At 53.1% G+C, this 17,813-nt stretch overlaps 1 protein-coding gene across 5 annotated transcripts in view; it reads right to left on the bottom strand.

The window, feature by feature from the left end:
- Positions 1-3,177: 3,177 nt before the first annotated feature.
- Positions 3,178-17,813, bottom strand: part of PRDM2 (PR/SET domain 2) — a 119,341-nt gene continuing 104,705 nt past the window's right edge. For all 5 annotated transcript variants that reach the window (XM_027110118.1, XM_027110113.1, XM_027110116.1 and 2 more), the window contains 2 exons: positions 10,499-10,642; positions 3,178-5,075 (listed from right to left, as the gene is read on the bottom strand). In XM_027110118.1, the coding sequence (XP_026965919.1) occupies positions 10,522-10,642 (121 nt within the window). In that variant the 3' untranslated portion in view covers positions 3,178-5,075; positions 10,499-10,521. The remainder of the gene's footprint in view (positions 5,076-10,498; positions 10,643-17,813) is intronic.

Raw genomic sequence — 17,813 nt, forward strand, 5'->3', positions numbered from 1 at the left:
GCCGCCTGACTCGGGGGTCCGGCTGAGGCTGGGGATGCTTATTTCCAGTCCCTGCCGTGACCATCGTTCTCAGAATCTGCGGCATTAAACCTGGTGGGACACGCAAAACTTGTTGCCAATGCAGGAGGTCCAGACCCCCTCTCCTCCGGGGATTCTGATTCAGCGGATGTGAGGGTGGAGGCAGTCTCTTGTTTAACCGTCAGCCAGGTGATCCCGGAGGCGAGTATGTTAAATTACCTTAAGGAGACACAGTGGTAGCTGATTTATACCCATTAGAACACAGGAAGGCGAGTACAGTGATCGTACCCTCGTACAACAAATGAGGAACGAACCAAGCTGAGTTCAGTGACCAGCCCAAGGCCACATGGCCGGTACAGAACAGAGCTGAGATTTAACCCAGGCCTGGGGACCTCTGAGCCTGTGCTTCTAAACCCATACTTCCTATGGCCACACATTGGGGGTGGAGCGAAAGTCCAACAGCTCATTGCTGTGTTCTCAGGGCTGGGGACTGACCTGTCTAGTGCCCACCTGCAGGTGGCTCGAAGTGCTGGGAGAACAACAGGGCAGCGGTGGAAGGAGCACTGAAGGGCTGGGGTGGGAGACTGGGAAATAGTGAACATTGAGCCCGAAAGGCCTGCGTCCAGTTCCTGACCCACATCTGCCAGCTGTGTGACCCTGGACAAATAGCTTAACGTGTCTGAGCCTCCGTTTCTTCATCTGTGAACTGGCTGTCGAGGTACCATGTGGTTGAGCTGCTGTGACAGGAGAGGGATAGTGCAGGGCATGTGTGGCATGTGGCAGTGCTCAGTAAACGGTGACTGTGGGTGACAGCCCTGCGCTTGGATTCGGAGGCTGGCTCAGGTCCCAGCTGACACTGAACAGGTGTGACCTGGGTCAGTTGCCTGCTCTCAGAGCTCCACCTGGTAGAAGAGACAGTAGACCTGCCCAGTCTACCTCAAGGCTTATTAGAAGAATGAGATGGAATTATGTGTGTGAGGGTATCTGATGGAGCTGAAAAGTGGTCCATTAATGGACACTGTTATTTTAATTCCAGGCTACTTGCAATAACTAACAAACCTCCATGAATCTTTCTAAAGCCCAATGTGGAGATCAGGTGAGGAGAACTGTCAGGGTCAGCAACAGGCCTCCTCCTCCAGGAAGCCCTCCCTAATGCCCCAGGTTGGTGAGGGATCCCACCTCTATGCCGTCAAATCACCCAAGGCTGAGCTCTGTACCAGCCCCTTTCACTTCCTGAAACAGCCTCCTTTCTTCTCTACTTTCCCGCCCCTCCCCCACTACCACTCCCTCCATAGCCAGGCCTGTGGGAAATTCATCTCTGCAGGCCCAGACCAGGGGTCAGCCAAGGTGGAAGAGCCTGATGTTTGGATTTCACCTCACTGGGAGGTTCCACAATGTTTGCTTTCTAGGTAAGTTTTCTCCAGAGAGTGGAAAGTAAGGTGTGAGGGTTACTTTGTGTCAATTTGAGCACAGCATGGCAAGCCTGGATTAAACACTGTTTCTGGGTGTCTGTGAGGGTGTTTCCGGGTGAGATTAACATTAAGTAGGTCACCCTCCACGGTGTAAGTGGGTTTACGCAATCCATTGAGGGCCTGAACAGGACAAAAAGCAGAGGAAGGAGGAATTCACCCTTTTGTCCTGACACTGCCTGCACTGGGATATCTCATCCCCTGCCCTTGGACTGGGATTCACACCATCAGCTTCCCCTGGTTCTCAGGCTTTTGGACTCAGAATAAATTACACCACCAGCTTTCCTGGGTCTCCTGCTTGCAGATGGCAGATAATGGGACTTCTCAGCCTCCCTAATCTTGTGAGCCAATTCCTATAATTAATTAATATATCTATATCTATATATCTCCTGTTTCTCTAGAGAATTCTAATATGACATCTTATCACGTTTTTAGAGAAAGTGTTTAAGTGAAAAGGCAAAACTTTGTGCTCTTCCTCCTGTCCCTCTGAAATATTTGGATATGGGCAAAGACCACTTGGGGACCTCCTACCGTCTACCCACCACAAACCCAAGAAAATGCTTCTCTCTCACCTTCCATCATAATTCACCTGTCCTCACCCCATCCTCTCAAGGGCCTTTACCTACTCTGCTAGGATGTGTGATCAGAAGGACGGTTAGCTCTTCAAAAGAATTCATTTGTACTCACACCCACGAAGAGGACAAAAATTAAATAGACAATGACAAGTGCTGGGGAGAATGTGGAGAAATTGGAATCCTCCGATACTGCTGGTGGGAATGTAAAATAGTGCAGCCACTTTGGAAAATTTTGGCAGTTCCTCAAAATGTTAGCTATAGATTTACCACGTGACCCACCAATTCCCTCCCAGCAATATACTAAAAAAAAAAAAAAAACTTATATCCACACAAAAACTTTTATAGGAATGTTCATGGCAGCATTCTTTTTAATATCCAAAAAGTGGAAAAAACCCAAAAATCCATCAACTGAAGAATGAATAAAATGTGGCATATGCAATACAATGGGATATTTGGCCGTAGAAAGGAATGAAGTCGCGATACATGCCACAACCTGGATGAACCTTGAAGACATTATGCAAGTGAGAGAAGTGAGAGAAGCTGGTCACAAAAGACCACATTTTGTATGATTCTACTTATATGAAATATCCAAAATAGGTCAATCTGCAGGGAGAGAAACCAGATTTGTGGTTGCCAAGGGCTAAGGGCTTGGCAGAAATAAGAAGTGACTGCTAATGGGTTTGGAGTTTCTTTTGGGGGTGACTGAAAACGTTCTAAAATTGACTGCTGCGGTGATGGTTGCACAACTCTGTGAATATACTAAAAACCAATGATTTGTACACTTAAATGGGTAAATGGTACGGTATGTGAATTCCATCTCCAATGAAGCTGTTTAAAGCAAAGAATATGTTTGCAATCACAGGAGGCCTTTCTCGTCTCAGCCAAAGGGCTTAACTCACGGGCTGGCGGGTGAGGGAGGGGATGTGAAGGAAGGGTAAGTAAGCTTGCTCACCGGGTGGGGTACTTCCACAGGGGGCTTCCTGGGAACCTTAGGTTTCCCTCATCGCTGGAATGGAGCCGCCAAGGACCCCCAGCCCGCAGACACAGAAGTCACCAAAACACAAGACACGAAACACAGGAGTCAAAATGATCACTCCCATGCCTGTTCCTCGCAATCGCGCTTCACACTTTTATTGTTAATTTTCTTTACATGTCCTCTTCTGCAATCCAGACCCACGCTCGGAGACCTTCACTGACCAGCAAACACAGCTTTTTTTTTAAAAAAACACCCCCCCCCATTTTCATGATTAGAACATTCGTGACAGTTTTCCTGACAGTCTGAGTGCTGGAGGCTGACCAGCACGTTCACACGTGCAAAACATGAGTGTTCCCCAGGCCTCACAACGTTTTCCAGAACTCGCCACTGGCTGAAGGTGACTTTCCAAGCTTGGGGTTCGTGGACCTCCCTCGCTGCTGAAAGGAAAAACACCCTCAAGAACTGAGAGGCCGGGGTACGGTTCGCGAGTGTCAACACTGAGGGGACAAAAATCGTCTTGTTAGGTTAAGGAACAGCCCCAGATTTTCATGCTTGTGGAGGGTTAATTTTAGGAGTGGGCCAAAGGATTCCAGTTTGTGAGAATTTAAAACCAACCACGGTTTGTAGCTGGGTGGGAAACAGGAAAACTGTGACGTAGGGCAACGATCAGCGTTTTTCTGCCCGTGTGAGGCTCTCGTGAGACCTTCCTCCTGGACGGTTATCAAATCGCACACTGCAGCCAGTCGACCGATTCATTAAATAACACAAGTTATAAAACTTTAAAAATGGGGCATTTACAGTCAGGGACATAAATACATGCTTTTTAAAAGTGTCTACATACATATTTACAGAGTTGCAAGATCAACCATAGTAGCCCTGAAAAAAAGTCCCTTTTTTTTTTTTTTTTTTTTTGCACGACCACTCTGAGGAGTTCCCTCCTTCCGCTTTGGGTTTGACGTATCACCATCCAAACTGGGGCTGAGAACACAGCGCCAGAGTGGTCTCAGACATCCTTGTCTGAGAGTCTGCCCCAAAGGCACAAAACCCAAGACCCTCACTGAACTGGGTCCAAACTCCTAGCTCAGCTCACCCGTTTCTCCGAGACATGGACTGTTCCATCAGAGATGGAGCCAGGTCCATCGTTCCCTGGCAGGCGATAGACGGCCTCCGGAAATCTCTTTTTCTCCCCCCTAGGCTTTTTAATCCTCCAGCTTACTTTTCATTTCCCAATTTCTGCTTGTTTGTTTCCCTTTTCAGCCAATTGGAGAAGCTCAGACCCTAAGGGTGTTGATGGTCCCACCAAGGGAGGCAAAGAAGAGCACACACGGGAGAGCTCCCCGCACCGCCCTCACAGCATCCTGTCCCCTGCCTCTCCCACGGGAGGAGCCGATCTATAAACGGAGATGAGGACTTTCTCCTGGACGCACAGGGCCTGACTGATGAGAAAGACAAATCTGGAAACGACTCGAGAGCCAGCAGCTCAGATTGCTCAGGCAAAGAAGGAAGTCTTCCAAGTGCAAGGGCCAAGGGGGATGATCACCAAGGCTCCGAAGTGTCTACACACCACGGATTCCCAGAGACACTGGGGGCGAGGGAAGGCAGGGGCGGGGCTGCCTGGAAGGGGAACTTGGCCTCTTCCCGAAGGCCTTCCCCGGACGGGGCTGGAGCTGACCCCTGGGCCAGACCCAAGTCCCCGCCGTGGCAAAAGACAACTGGAGAAGCAAAAAGCAGGATCAAGGAGCTCTTGGAAAATTGCATAGTAGGAGGGGCCCCAACCCAACAGGAAGGCTGAGCTGCAGAACATGGGCCGGGGGCTGCACCCAGGTGTCATCCACGGCGTGCAATCAGCTGCCTTCCTGCCTCCCTGGGGTTCGGGACCCTCATCTGAAGACCACAGGCGCACGCACACGCGCGCGGGCGCGCACACACACGCACTCTCTCTCTCTTGCAGGCTCATGGATCTGGAATAGGTCGGTACTCCCTGGAGGCCAGAAGGCCAGTCCCTTTGGCTTCACTGATTCCAGGTCACTTCAGGTGCTGAGGAGAAAAAGAGAAGAAAAATAATAATGACGGCTACATATTCAGGGCCTACCCTGGGCTCTTCAACCATGATCCCTCTACTTCATTTTTCTAGTTAAACTATTTTTGGAAGTATACCACACGTATGGAAGAGTACGGCTTGACGAACTGTTAGTGAACACACCTGTGTAACCAACACCCAGATGGAGAAACAATTCAACCAATTGTCAGCCCCACCCAGGCCCCCTTCTAGGATACCCACCAACCCTCACCGCGCCCCCCTGCCAGGACAACCACTCTGCCAACCTCTATCACCATAGATTGATTTTACCCATTTTTTGACTTAAATAAATGGAACCAATCAATACATATCCTTTTGTGTTTGGCTTCTTCTGCATAACGTGTTTGTGAGATGCACCCATTTCAAGCACGTGGTTGTACTTCTTTCCCTTTCTCTGTTATAGGATTCTAGTGCAGGGTCAGGCCACTTCCATCTGCCTAGTCCCGTGCCCGTGCACAATTGGGTAGTTTCTAGTTTGGGGCCATCATGAGTAATGCCGCTAGAATGTTCTTATGTATGTCTAGAAGACGCATACAGTGCCCACGTGTACGTGTTTATGCCGAGTGGAAGGAAACTCTAGGCAGTAGGGTGTGCATATATAATATAGGAACATGTGGTGCACACGTGTATGCATTTCTGCTGAGTGTACCCCTAGCACTGTAACTGTTGGGCCCTGGGGGATGCATAGGGGCAGCTTCAGTAGACACTGCCAGACAGTTTTCCAAAGTAATTACACTGTCACTTCATTTCATGCTAATACTCAAAATGACCCTTGTGGCAGGTGACACACATCCCCATTTCAAATGGAAGAGACAGAGGCCCAGAGAGGAGAAGTAACTTTTACAAGGTCAGGCTGATGACCAGCAGTAGAGGTGGGACTTGAACCCAGGTCAAGCCCCCTCCAGAGCCTGTGTGTGCTCTCTGTTCCGAGGGAGCGGCTTAGCTCACATGCTTCCAACAAGGAAACCCCAGTCACGGTAGCTGGCACACAGCCAGGCACATGAGTGACTGTTTCATGACATTTGCTGCACTGGGTTGAATATGAGCCTGGAATTGCGCTGGGCCAAGTTCAGGGGCTCAGTTCTCTCACCCAGTGGACCTGGTCATCATTACTATTACTATTCTACTACTACTATCTACTATTATTATTACTACAACTACTACTAATATAATCATTCAGTGAGAATAATAATAATAGCAGAGCTGATCTATGGAAGAGTTATTCAATACTACATACCAGGCACTTTCCTATGTGCTTCTCATGTACACTAAGTCCCCTACATACAAACGAGTTCCGTTCCAAGAGCGAGTTCGTAAGTCCAATTTGTTCCTAAGTCCGACAAAGTTAGCCTGGGTACCCAACTAACACAATCGGCTATATAGTACTGTACTGTAATGGGTTGATAATACTCTTCACACAAATAATACATAAAAAACAAACACACACAAAAAATAAAACATTTTTAATCTCACAGTACAGTACCTTGGAAAGTACAATAGTACAGTATAACAGCTGGCATTGCAGGGGCTGGCATCAAGTGAACAGGCAAGAGTTACTGATTGGAGGAGGGAGAAGAGGTGGGAGATGGTAGAGCTGAAGGATGGTCAGCAATAGGGGTACTACTGTACCCTATACAGTCTGTACAGTAAAGTTCACAAAAGCACAGCCCCTTGTAGGGGATGCACACACGTGACAGTGTACGCCAGACACGTGAACTAACTTATGTGATTGGACATGCGAACGCACGTTCCCATCTTTGAAAGTTCGAAACTTGAAGGTTCACATGTAGGGGACTTACTGTACTAACCTACGCAATCTTGACAATATTCCCGTGAGAGAGGTACAGTCATCCCTCCCTATCCACAGGGGGATTAGTTTCAGGACCCTCATGGATACCAAAATCCACAGATGCTCACATCCTTTATATAAAATGGTATAGTATGATATTATTATTATTAACCCACTTTACAGACGGACGAATTGAAACACAGAGAAGTGAAGTACCTGCCAGGATTACTGGAGCCAGGATTCAACTCTAGAAAGTGTGCTCTTAACCACTACACTATGTCAGTTCCAACCCCCCAAGACCTCTTGATGGGGCTGGAAAGAGCAGCTTGCAGCGGAGCAGGGTGCCTTTGAGAGAGGGAGCCTCATGCCCGGTGGAGGCCTGCGTGTGCCCCGCCCATCGAAGCAGCAGCAGCAGCAGGAGAAGGACGTAGAGACGGGCCAGCGTGGAGCGCTCTGCGTTCCCCTGGTTTGGTGTGGCTAGTATATGTGAGTCCCCTGTGGGTCATGGGGTGAGATCCAAAAAAGAAGCCATCGTGCCAGCCCCCCACCCGAGAGGCAGCCCTCCAGGAAGGAGACCCCAGCAGCAGGCGCTGTGGCTGGACCACTGGGACTGGAGCTGAGGGGAGGTCGGCAGAGGCTGAGCCAGAGGGGCGCTCCCCTATCTCAGAGACCCTCCACACACCCCACTCCTGCGACCCTGTGGGAGGGCCAGCACCGGGAAGTCTGCCCCAAGGCCGGCCAGTCTTAGCCAGAGGAACAGTGACAGCCAAGAGGAGGATCATGGCAGCGGCCAGACCAGTGAGAGGTGCCAGTCCCTGCCCTGGACCTCCCCTCCTAGACCCTAGGGCAGAAGTCCAGCTGGCCCCTTAGGATGGGAAAGAGACAGAGGCAAAACAGGATGTGCAATGGGAGTGTCAGGCTGGACTAGGCAACGTGGCACTTTGTTACACCTAAAAGTGAGCAGAGAGCTCTGGGCTTTGCCCGAGACGTCATGAGAGCGCAGAAAAGGGAGGCAGTGGAAGGCAGGTGCTGGAGAAAAGCCAAGCTCCTCTGTGTTGGTCCCCCCCTTGGGTCAGACTGTCCAGTAAGCTGGCCACAGAGCCTCTACCCCGGCAAGGGCAGCAGGATGAACGGCAGTCCTGGGTGCTTTGAGGATGTCATCCTTTCCTCAGAACAAACCCCAGAGCCTGTACAGTGGGCACAGACCACTTAAAATCCATCATCCGTCTGGGCCTCAAAAAGCTGATCCCAGGGCTGTCACTTGCCCCTCTGTGTCTCAGTTTCCTTCTCTGTAAAGTGAGGGTATCTGCCTACACATCCCTTCCGGTGCTAAAATCCTTTGCCGTGGCATCTCAAAACATCATTTTGGAACTGTGTTAAACAGTGCTGTGGACTGAATTGTGTTCCCCACCACAATTGTACTCTAACCCCCAAAATAATAGTGTTTGGAGATGGGGCCTTTGGGAAGTGATTGGGCTTAAATGAGGTCATGTGGGTGGGGCCCTCATGATGGGATTAGTGCCCTTATAAGAAAAGACACCAGAGCCTCCTCCCTTTGCCATGTGAGGACACAGCTAGAAGGCAGCATCTGCAAGCCAGAGAGCTCTCACCAGAACCCCACAATGCCGGCACCCCAATCTTGGCCTTCCAGCCTCCAGACCATAAGAAGTAAATGTCAGTTGCTTAAACCCCCCAGTCTGTGGTATTTTACTATGGCAGCCCAAGCAGACTAAGACAAATAGTATAAGATGTTTAAAAAAAAAAAAAGTCATTTTTTGAAATAATAAGTAGCACATACTTATTATACATACAAATTTAAAAATTAGAGAAAAAGTTAAATAAGATTTTAAGGAGCAATTTTCAGTCACTTTGAAAGTAAACTGTTGAGTTCTGAACATTCACTGTTGGTGAGTGAACAGAAGCTGTGAGCTGCAGATACAAATGAAATTGGGCCTCTATTCATCTGAGCACCCAGCTTGGGAAGCTGCGCACATTTGAAACTAAGGGAAAAGAATTCATTTAGGGTTGAGCACGGGCCCCAGGGGAGGGCCTGAAGCTGCAAGGCATGCTTACGGCTGAGACTGCAGTGGCCGACAGAAACACCCCGGTCTGGGCAGGAATCAGTCCAGCTGCACCCGCCTCTCCCTCAGGCTGCAAAGAACACCTGCTCTGAGCTGGAAGCCACACCCTGCCAGCCCATCATCATGAAAGTCCACGCAGCTGCCAAAAGGATGATCCCAGGACACGCACGGGACCCAGAGTGGGGAACTGCACATCCTGGCTCTGCCTGCCGCTCTCCAGAAGACTCTAGCCGAGCCTCCTCTCCAGGGCCCAACCCTTCCAGCTGTAAAGTGGGAGGGAGGATGGTCTCCTGGGCCGTCCAGTCCTGAGTACTGCAGCGTCCACGGCAACGTTGCTCCACTGCACTCCGGACTTGGGCTTACCTCCCCTCTCAGGAGCTGGTGCCCAGGAGGTGGGCTCAGTGCCAGCTGCGCAGCACAAACTCTCTAGGGAAAGTGGCTTTTATTTCCACTCCCTTCCTGAGTGAACCCCCAGAGAAATAAGGCCAATACCAGAAACTCCACCTGCTGTGGGAGAGAGGAGTGAGCGAGCCATCAAGGAGAGGAGAGGCGTGAGGGAGGAAGGCACGGCACAAAAGACCGCAGAGCTTCGGAATTCAGCCTATCTTGCCTTAAACAGCTGCGGTCTCATTCCAAGTGACCTGGGCCGTGTTAAGCAGGGATCCATCCCCGAATCTGAGTGTGTCCCAGAGCCACGGGGCCACCTGCGAATGCAGATTCTCAGGCCCTGCTCACCAGCATGCTCGTTTAGTGAATTGGAGTGGGATCCTGGGGTCTGTATTTTTAACCGGTGCCCCAATCATGCTTGAGATGCTGGTCTCGGGGACACAACGAAAAAAGACCTTCCATGTCACCAGCAGGGAAACCCAAGCCTGCTCAAGGTCACCGGCAAAGCCCGGACCCCCAAGAGGAAAAGTCCAGCATCCACGAATGAATTCAGGTTTCACCATCAGAAAATCTGGAAGGAGACTTCTAGTCCCACATAGATCTAAGTTTTTATACTTTATGAATTAGTATTACTTCCACTTTCAAATACACTGTGGGAATAGGGACTCCATAACCTTTTCTGGCCGTAAAGCCGCTGAAGGTCTCAATTAAGTGCTGAGTATTATTGTCATTATTATTATTACAATAACGATCGCTAATACTTAGGCTTACCCGGTGCTTATCTGTGCGAAGCACTGTTCTAAGTGCTTTCATACATTTGACACTTGTAATTCTCACAGTCCTATGAAGTAGATACTACTGTCATCCCCATTTTATAGATGGGAAAACTGAGACTCAGAGAGACAGAGTAACTTGCTGAGGTCCCCCAGCCCGTAAGAGGCAGAGGTGGGATTTGAACCAGATGGTCCAGGGTCTACACTCTCAGCCACTATATACCCTCCCTGCAGGAAGGCCCCCTGCCCCACCTAGCACACCCCCTTCTCTCCTGCCCAGCCCACCCCCAAATCCAAGCCCTGCCCCTCGGCCCCCAGAGCCACCGGAGGCTGCTCCACCCTCCGCGTACCTGTCAAGGAGCAGGCGAAGCATCTACTCTTTGAAGAGGGATCCCTGGAACTGGGCTGCAGCTGTGGCCTTGACATTCCTACACTGCCTGGTGATGTACGGGGCAGCTGGCGGAGGACATCGAGATGCCAGGCGGAGACTGTAGCTGTGTGGGGAGAGGAATAACACACAGCATCACCAGGAGCCCAGCCCGGTGGGTACCCAGACGGCACCCGGGAGGTCTCGTGCTGGCACCGCCTCTCCAGGCACCTTGAACAACCGGAGTGAGCGCCACCATGCTCCGCCCACCCCCTTCCCTCCACTCGGAGGCGATGGGCCGGCAGAAGCGTCCACAAGCGGGGTTCTGAGACACTGCACCAGGCAGGCCCGCCCTCAGGACCCCCACTGGATGGGCAGGCGAGCCAGGAATGGACACTGCTGTGCAGAGGGCAGCTTCACCGTTTCCCCGCCTGCCTCCCCGGGCACTATGCTCCCCACAAAAGCATCTGGGGGGGGGTGGGCGTTCTGGTACCAAGTTACCACCGTCACCTACAGAAGAAAGAGGAAGTAGGTCCGGGTCCCCTCCAGGCTGGAACTCTGCACCTGGCAGCTGTTCCGGCCTCACTGTGCGGAGAACTTTTGTGTCAGGGATCTCAGAGGGGGTATAAACCTGGATCCCTTGACCCGGTTTGGTCCTATTTGCTACTACAGCCCATTAAACTGGATTTCCTTTTCAGGAAAGCATTAATTTTTTTTTTTAAAGATAGACAATCCAGACCATTATTCCTCCCCTTCCTGCATCCAGCTAAGTCGTACTCACCTTCCAGATCCTAGCTGGAATATCACCTCCTCCAGGAAGACTTCCTTCTCTAACTCCTGGATGAAGTGTCCCTCCTGTGGGCTCCCACGGCCCCCCATGCTTGCCCATCACAGCCCTTGTTATATTGAATCACAATCACAGAATCGTGCATCTGCCTCCCTCAGGAGCTGTGAGATCTTAAGGTCAGGGCCCTTGTCCTGTTCGCTGCTGCATCCCCGGCTTAGCATCACAAAAATAAGTATTTGTTGAATAAGAACAACACATGTGGTGCCCAGCACTGTGCTAAATATTTTATGTATATCAACTATCTTACTCTTCCTACGAGATGGGTTCTCTGTTAGCCCTAATTTACAGACGGGGAAACAGAGGCACAGAGTGGTCAAGTAGCTTGTTCCGGGTCCCAAGTCTGCCTCTCTAGGTAGAAGAATGGAAGTGAGTGGGCGGGAAAGCAGGAAGGGCGACCCCTTCTGGGAACCTCGCCTGCTCCAGGGAGGGAGAAAGAGCTGGGAACGGGGTCCGTCTCAAAGCTGAAACATCAGGGTTTCAATTAGTGGTTCTCAACCAGGGCATGGATTTGGCAATATCTGGAGACATTTGGGGTCGTCACATCTGAGGGGAGGGATGCTGCTACCCGGCATCTGGTGGACAGGGCCAGGGATGCTACTAAACATCTTTAAATGCACACAGGACGCCCCCATGACGATTGATCCGCCCAGATGTTAACGGTGCCACAGCTGACAAGGTTAGCTCTCACACATACCTACAAGAATAGACGAATGTATAAACAGAACAACAAAGAAGGTGCCAGAGGGAAGATTTCTATTCTCTCCACAGATGAGATCCCCTCTGAGGTCCTGGCTCTCAGTCATGGCTCAGGACTGCCCCTGCTTGAATTCCTCCCCGACACTGTGCGATCAGTCCCGAGCGAGATTCAAGGTGGAAAACTGAGACCCAAGGCTCGGCGGCAAGCTTGTGCCCCGGATGGACCAGAAGACCCATGAGGTGTGGCCTGCAGGGGGCACCTCAGGGTGAGCACGACGACGACCCCTCGGCCAGCCCACCCAACGCTGGGAGGGGACAGTCAGCTAGCTGCCAGGCTGCCCGGAAACACGGACGACCTGCACACCTTGTCCGGCTGAGGAATAAGGGACAGTCCTGGCACGTGGCAGGTCCCCCTACACTGTCCCCTCTCTGGGGCAACGTCTCCAGCAGGATGTAGCAGCTTTGGGGACGAATGGGCTGGCACTCTCAATTTCCATTTCATTCGTCTCACCATCATCACACATCTATGAAACATTCAAAAACCTAATCAGTCAAACAAAGACAACACCGTGGACCTCCCAGCCCTCTGCAGCTGCCGGGCATCTCTGCTGCCCTCTGCTCCGTTCCACCCTCCAGCTCCTGTGGCCGCACAGCCATCTCTACTCGGGAGCAGGCTTTCTCCCCAGTCTTAGTCGTCCTCCTGGGTAGAGCGCTAATGGTCAGGGGCAAGGCCCCCGAAGGCAGGTGCCTCTCGCCACCCCTCACACACTGCCTGGCCCCATGGAGGACAACACAACAGCCGCTGTGATTTCCAAGTGCTGTGCCTGCTGTTATCTCCGGAGTCTACCAGCAGTCCAGGAGGTAGGAGGAACAAGTGATTTTATACCCATTTCACGGATGAGGAAACGGGGGCTCAGATAGATGGAGACATTCCTGGGGGAGCAAAGCCCAGGTCTTTCAGCTCTATGGGCCACAATTTTGGAGGAGGCCCCAAGTCACCACCTGGGTGTTTCCTTTAGGGACTGGGGTGGTGATGCCCAGCAGGACAGTCTCCTTCCTGATTGTGAAAACCCTTTCTGTGGTCGGAGGACTCTGAGAGCCCAGCAGCTGTCTGAGGCTGAGAGGTGAGGTGCTAAGAAACCAGATATTCTCCAATCCTCAGCACAGTTACGCTTAACCCATGAGCACCTTGTGGTTCGTGGTTCCCACTCACTGGCTGTGTGACCTTGGCAAGCCATGGATCCTCTCTGAGCTATAGTTTCACCATCCACAAAATGGGAAGAGCAATTTTATTTCATAGGGTTATTATGACAATCAAGTCCAACATCAACTCGCATGGGGTTTTGACTGTGGCCGCTGTGGGGGTGGGCAGCAGTCATAAGCCCCGAGGAGGCAGCACAGCCGTCGGAGACCTGAGTGCGAGCTCCCATCCTCATACTCACTGGCTGTGTGACCCCGGGAAGGGCCTCCCTGCCTCCCGGCCTCCCAACCTCAGCTTCCTCATCTGTAAAATGGAGACAATCCCTGCAGCCTGCTGATGCAGAGCGGGGCTAGGAAGAGCCCCGGGGGACCAGGATACGGGGGCCCTTTGCCTTCTGAGAAGAATTCGGCACAAGGGGAATATTTCTGGAGGTGTGAGGGCAGGGGTCACCAGCGCAGGGGACCCACCAGGGCCCTGCCGGCTCCGTCCGCCTTCCTCCCTCTCTTCTGCCGCCCGGTCTGGTCTCCTGCAAGGCCCCCTCCCCACCCCCCCGCTGGCTCCCCTCCCATCTGTTCCCCCTCCCTAAGGTACAGCGGGGTGTGACATGTCCCTGCCGAAACTCAACCCCAGGCTCCTGGTGGGGACCGAGCTCTTCCACACACAGCCCGGCCCCGCCGACCTCCCAGCCATCTCGCTCCTTCAGCTCCTGTCTCCCCGGCTCCGCAGGGCTTCCTTCGGCACATGCATGTGGAGCCCTCCTCCCTGTGGCCTCACTAGAGGCCCCGGCTACTCACTAGAGTCCGCTGGGGAGGCCTGGGCTGCTGCCGGACCTGTGACGTCAGAACCTCTGGGGTGGCGCCAGGCAGCAGCATCTTTAAGCTCCGCAGCGGTTCCAGTGTGGGACCAGGGCTGGGAACCAGTGCTCTGCAGACGCTCCCGGGCCCCGCCCCACTGACCTCTCAGCACACACCCCCGCCCCCTCCACGGGCCGTTCCACGTCATCTACGCGATTGCACGGTGCATGTGAGGCCAAGGAACCGAGCTGGGTCTGCTCGTCACAGCAGCCTTAACACCTCATTTTGAAGGCGTGGACAGCAAACCCCCAAAATGTAATGAATGAAGAGGTGATGATCCTAGATTCCAGACATCCCCGCTGCACAGGCTTCTCAGTCACGGAAATCTGCGCCCGTTCAGTGCGGGGGCCAGAACGTGGGCTGAGTGGGACCCCTTGAGCATCCTTCCTCACAGCCCGGTAAAATGGATAACACTCATGGTCCTGAATCCAAGGCATCGAGAAAGGGCTGGACAGTCACTTCTTCACTGTCAGAAACCCTCCAGAGTCTGAAGGCACTGAAAGGCAGGGCTGTTCCATTCCTGACCCTCGAGGGTGTCATTTAGGCTTCCTCGGTCCATTCCTGCGGACCCTGCCCTGAAGGCTCCCCACCATAGTCACGCCCCCCCCCCCCCCCCCCCTCCAAGTCCTTGCTCAAGGGCCTCCTCCTCAGCAAACCTCCCTCCCAGCTGCCCTATCTGAAATTGCAAACACCCTATCCTGCAACTCCAGCCTCGAGTCCATTTCTCTGTCTTTCTTGTATTTACTGCACCAACACACTCGGTGTCTACCTGGCTGTTCGTTTTCTGGCTCCACTGGAGGTGTTTTGTCCCTGACGTCCCCCGCACCTAGACCCGTGGCTGGCACACAGTAGGGAGCCTTTCATTATTTGCTGGACGGATGGCGTGTCCACTACCTGCCAGGTACTTTGCCAAGGAAGCTTTGGTGAATGACACTCACAGAGGTCGTTACCTTTCACAGTCTGCGTGTCACTCAGCGACGCCTAGAGGAAAAAACTCTCATTTTCAGATGCCGGTGCGAGGCTGAGACTGGGGCCTCTGGGCCTCCAGTTCTCGCTCAGCCCCCAGTGGTTTCTGGTAAACGAGGCATCCGATACACTGGACTACACACGACAAACAAAACTGAAGCAGCAGGAGGGAAGGCCAGGGTCGGGGAGAAGATGGGGAAAAGGGGATGTGGGGGAGGTCCCAGCATGGGGCCCGAGCAGAGAGAGGGATGCAAGGACCTGGCGAGGATCTAACAGGGTTGGTTGGTCTGCGAGGGGTGTCTGCACGAGCTAATGAGGCACAGGGGAAGGAGGTCAGCACCTCAACTGGAGCTCGCCCTCACTGGGCCCTGGGGAGCTGGGGACAAGGTGACATCACGGATCAGGGCCCACACCTGGCCTCTCATCTCGGGGTCGTCCCGGGGGCAGGGGATGCTGGGGCCAGGGAGATGAAGTAGTGACAACACAAGCTAAGGAGTGCCTAATAAAAATGAGCAAAGGCTGCCGATCACTGAATAGATCATTTAATGACACGAAAAGGCAATTCAGAGAGAAATCCAAAGCTGAGGCATATGCAGAGACGCCTGGCCGCCCTACGACTGTCCAAGAAGAGCAGTTAACACAAGAGGCCGCTTTCACAGGGCAGACGGGGGACAGGTGCCGTATGGGTGTTACCCGCAGGTGAGGGAACGTGAGCGGGATGAGGACACCCCCGGTTCCCCGACACTTGGGCAGGCCGTGCCCACCTGCCCCCACCTCCTGAGAGCATCTTCTCACTTGCCTGGAATGTCAGGGAGGTAAGAGTGGGCAGAGGGAGGGTCGCATCCTTCTGGGCAGCAAGGTGACATGACCCGATGCGGCCGCTGTGCTGGGCACGGATTGCAGGATAGCAAAGAACGGAAATGGGGAGACCAGCTCGTCAAGCAAGAGATGATGGAGGCGGAGGATGTAGAGAAGTGAGAAGTGGAATCAGGACACATTTTGGAACTGGGTGTCAGGGTCGGGGCAGCGCTGAGGCAGTCTAGATGGAGTACAGGGTGGGACGGTTTGTTTGACCGAGAAGGGGACGATGGCAGGAGATGACTTTGTGGGGAGAACCGTTTTGAAAAGACTACATTTGAAACGTTCATTACACACCCAAGGGAGAAATCAAGAGGGCGGGTTAGATGAAACTGATGAATTTGGGACGGGTCAGCATTTAGGGGGGCTGGACAGGCTCACCCAGGGGAGGGGAGACGGGGGCGGGTCCAGGGACTGAGGATGGGATGCAGAGGGGCAGGGGGTGATGTGAGAGCGGTGTCCATGGTGACACATATTTCAAGGAAGAGGGAGAATTAACAGTGTCTGACGCTGCCGACACGTTCAGGAAGACAGACAGAACCAGCCACGGTGTTTAGCTGCCTAGAGGCTGCTGGTAACCTTAGCAACAGCAGCTTCCAGGACATGGTGGAGACAAATGCCTGAGAGAAGTGAGTTCAAGAGAGACGGGGAGGAGAGGAACTGCAGCAGGGGCTCAGAGAACCCCACCGAGGAGTTTTTAGGTCAAGGGGAGGGGCTGCCAGCTCCGGGATACACTCTCCAGGGCGCGCGCTCCGGGGCTCCGGGGTGCCTCCCCACCATGCTCCCTGCCAGGCTGCCTGGGCGCTCTGAGCGGAGACCCTGCCTGCGTCCCCGCCTTCCACCTCTTCCGCTGCATATGAGTCAGGAGGGGCCTCGTGGAATGCAACCCCCAGAGCTGGTTAGGCCACACGGCCGCCGCGGCGTCTTACATAACTCTCCACAAATTCTGAGAGAGCAAATCATTTGAAGTTGGTGTCTGACGTTCAGCACTTTTGCAGGAGGCAAGGGAGAGGCAAAGGGCGTGTGAGCCGACGTCAAAGGCGAGACAAGCTGAGATGATACTGACGCTCCCTGGAGGTGGGTGAAGCCCCAGGTGGGAGCTCGCGGGAGCCACCTCCTGCTTCCTGGCACCTGCCACTGCCAGGAACGGTCGTCGGCATCCAAGCAGGCTCCACCCTCTGCTCCAGGAAGGCCTCTTGCACTCAAATGGGTCTCCCAGGCTGGGAGTCGGGGGTGGGAGTAGTGACACAGCCCTGGGATGCAGGAGCCCGAACTTCAGCCCTTGAACCACCGATAACATGCTGTGTGGCCTCTGGAAAATGCCACCACCTCTCTGAGCCAGGGTAGTCTTGCTTGCAAAATGAGGATGTCAAACAAGGAAAAAAAGGTAATAGCATCATTTACACAGGAGCCTACTGTACATCGGGAGTTACTGCAGGTGCTGCACTCCCGGAAGCAGGACAGTGATGACCTGCATCTCACAGAGGAGGAGACGGAAGCCCGGAGAGGTGAGGAGGCCCATGTCCACACTCTATCAGCCAACAGGGTGCAGCCAAGACCTGAATCCAAGACCACCTGACACCAAAGCCTGGGCCCCCTCCCAGACACAGTCCCTGTAGTGATGGGGATCAAAAAGCTCTTTTCAATATTCCAAAAAGCCTGATGGGGTGGCCGTCTGCCCACAGAAGAGTCACACAAGCCGCCCACGAAGCCAGGAAGCAGTTCTGGGTGGAACTGGGGGTCTGGGGGTCTCACTGGCATCACCTCGAGACATGAAAACAATCCCTGTGCCCGCTCCACTCCTCAGACTTGCCGGTTCTGATTTAGCCGGTTTGGAGTCCAGGCACTGGGAATTTTAAAAGCCAACTCTGAGAGC

The sequence above is a fragment of the Aethalodelphis obliquidens genome, unplaced genomic scaffold (genome assembly GCF_003676395.1).
Source record: "Aethalodelphis obliquidens isolate GAN/ISIS:26980383/991018 unplaced genomic scaffold, ASM367639v1 scaffold9, whole genome shotgun sequence".
Classification (NCBI taxonomy): Eukaryota; Metazoa; Chordata; class Mammalia; order Artiodactyla; family Delphinidae; genus Aethalodelphis; species Aethalodelphis obliquidens.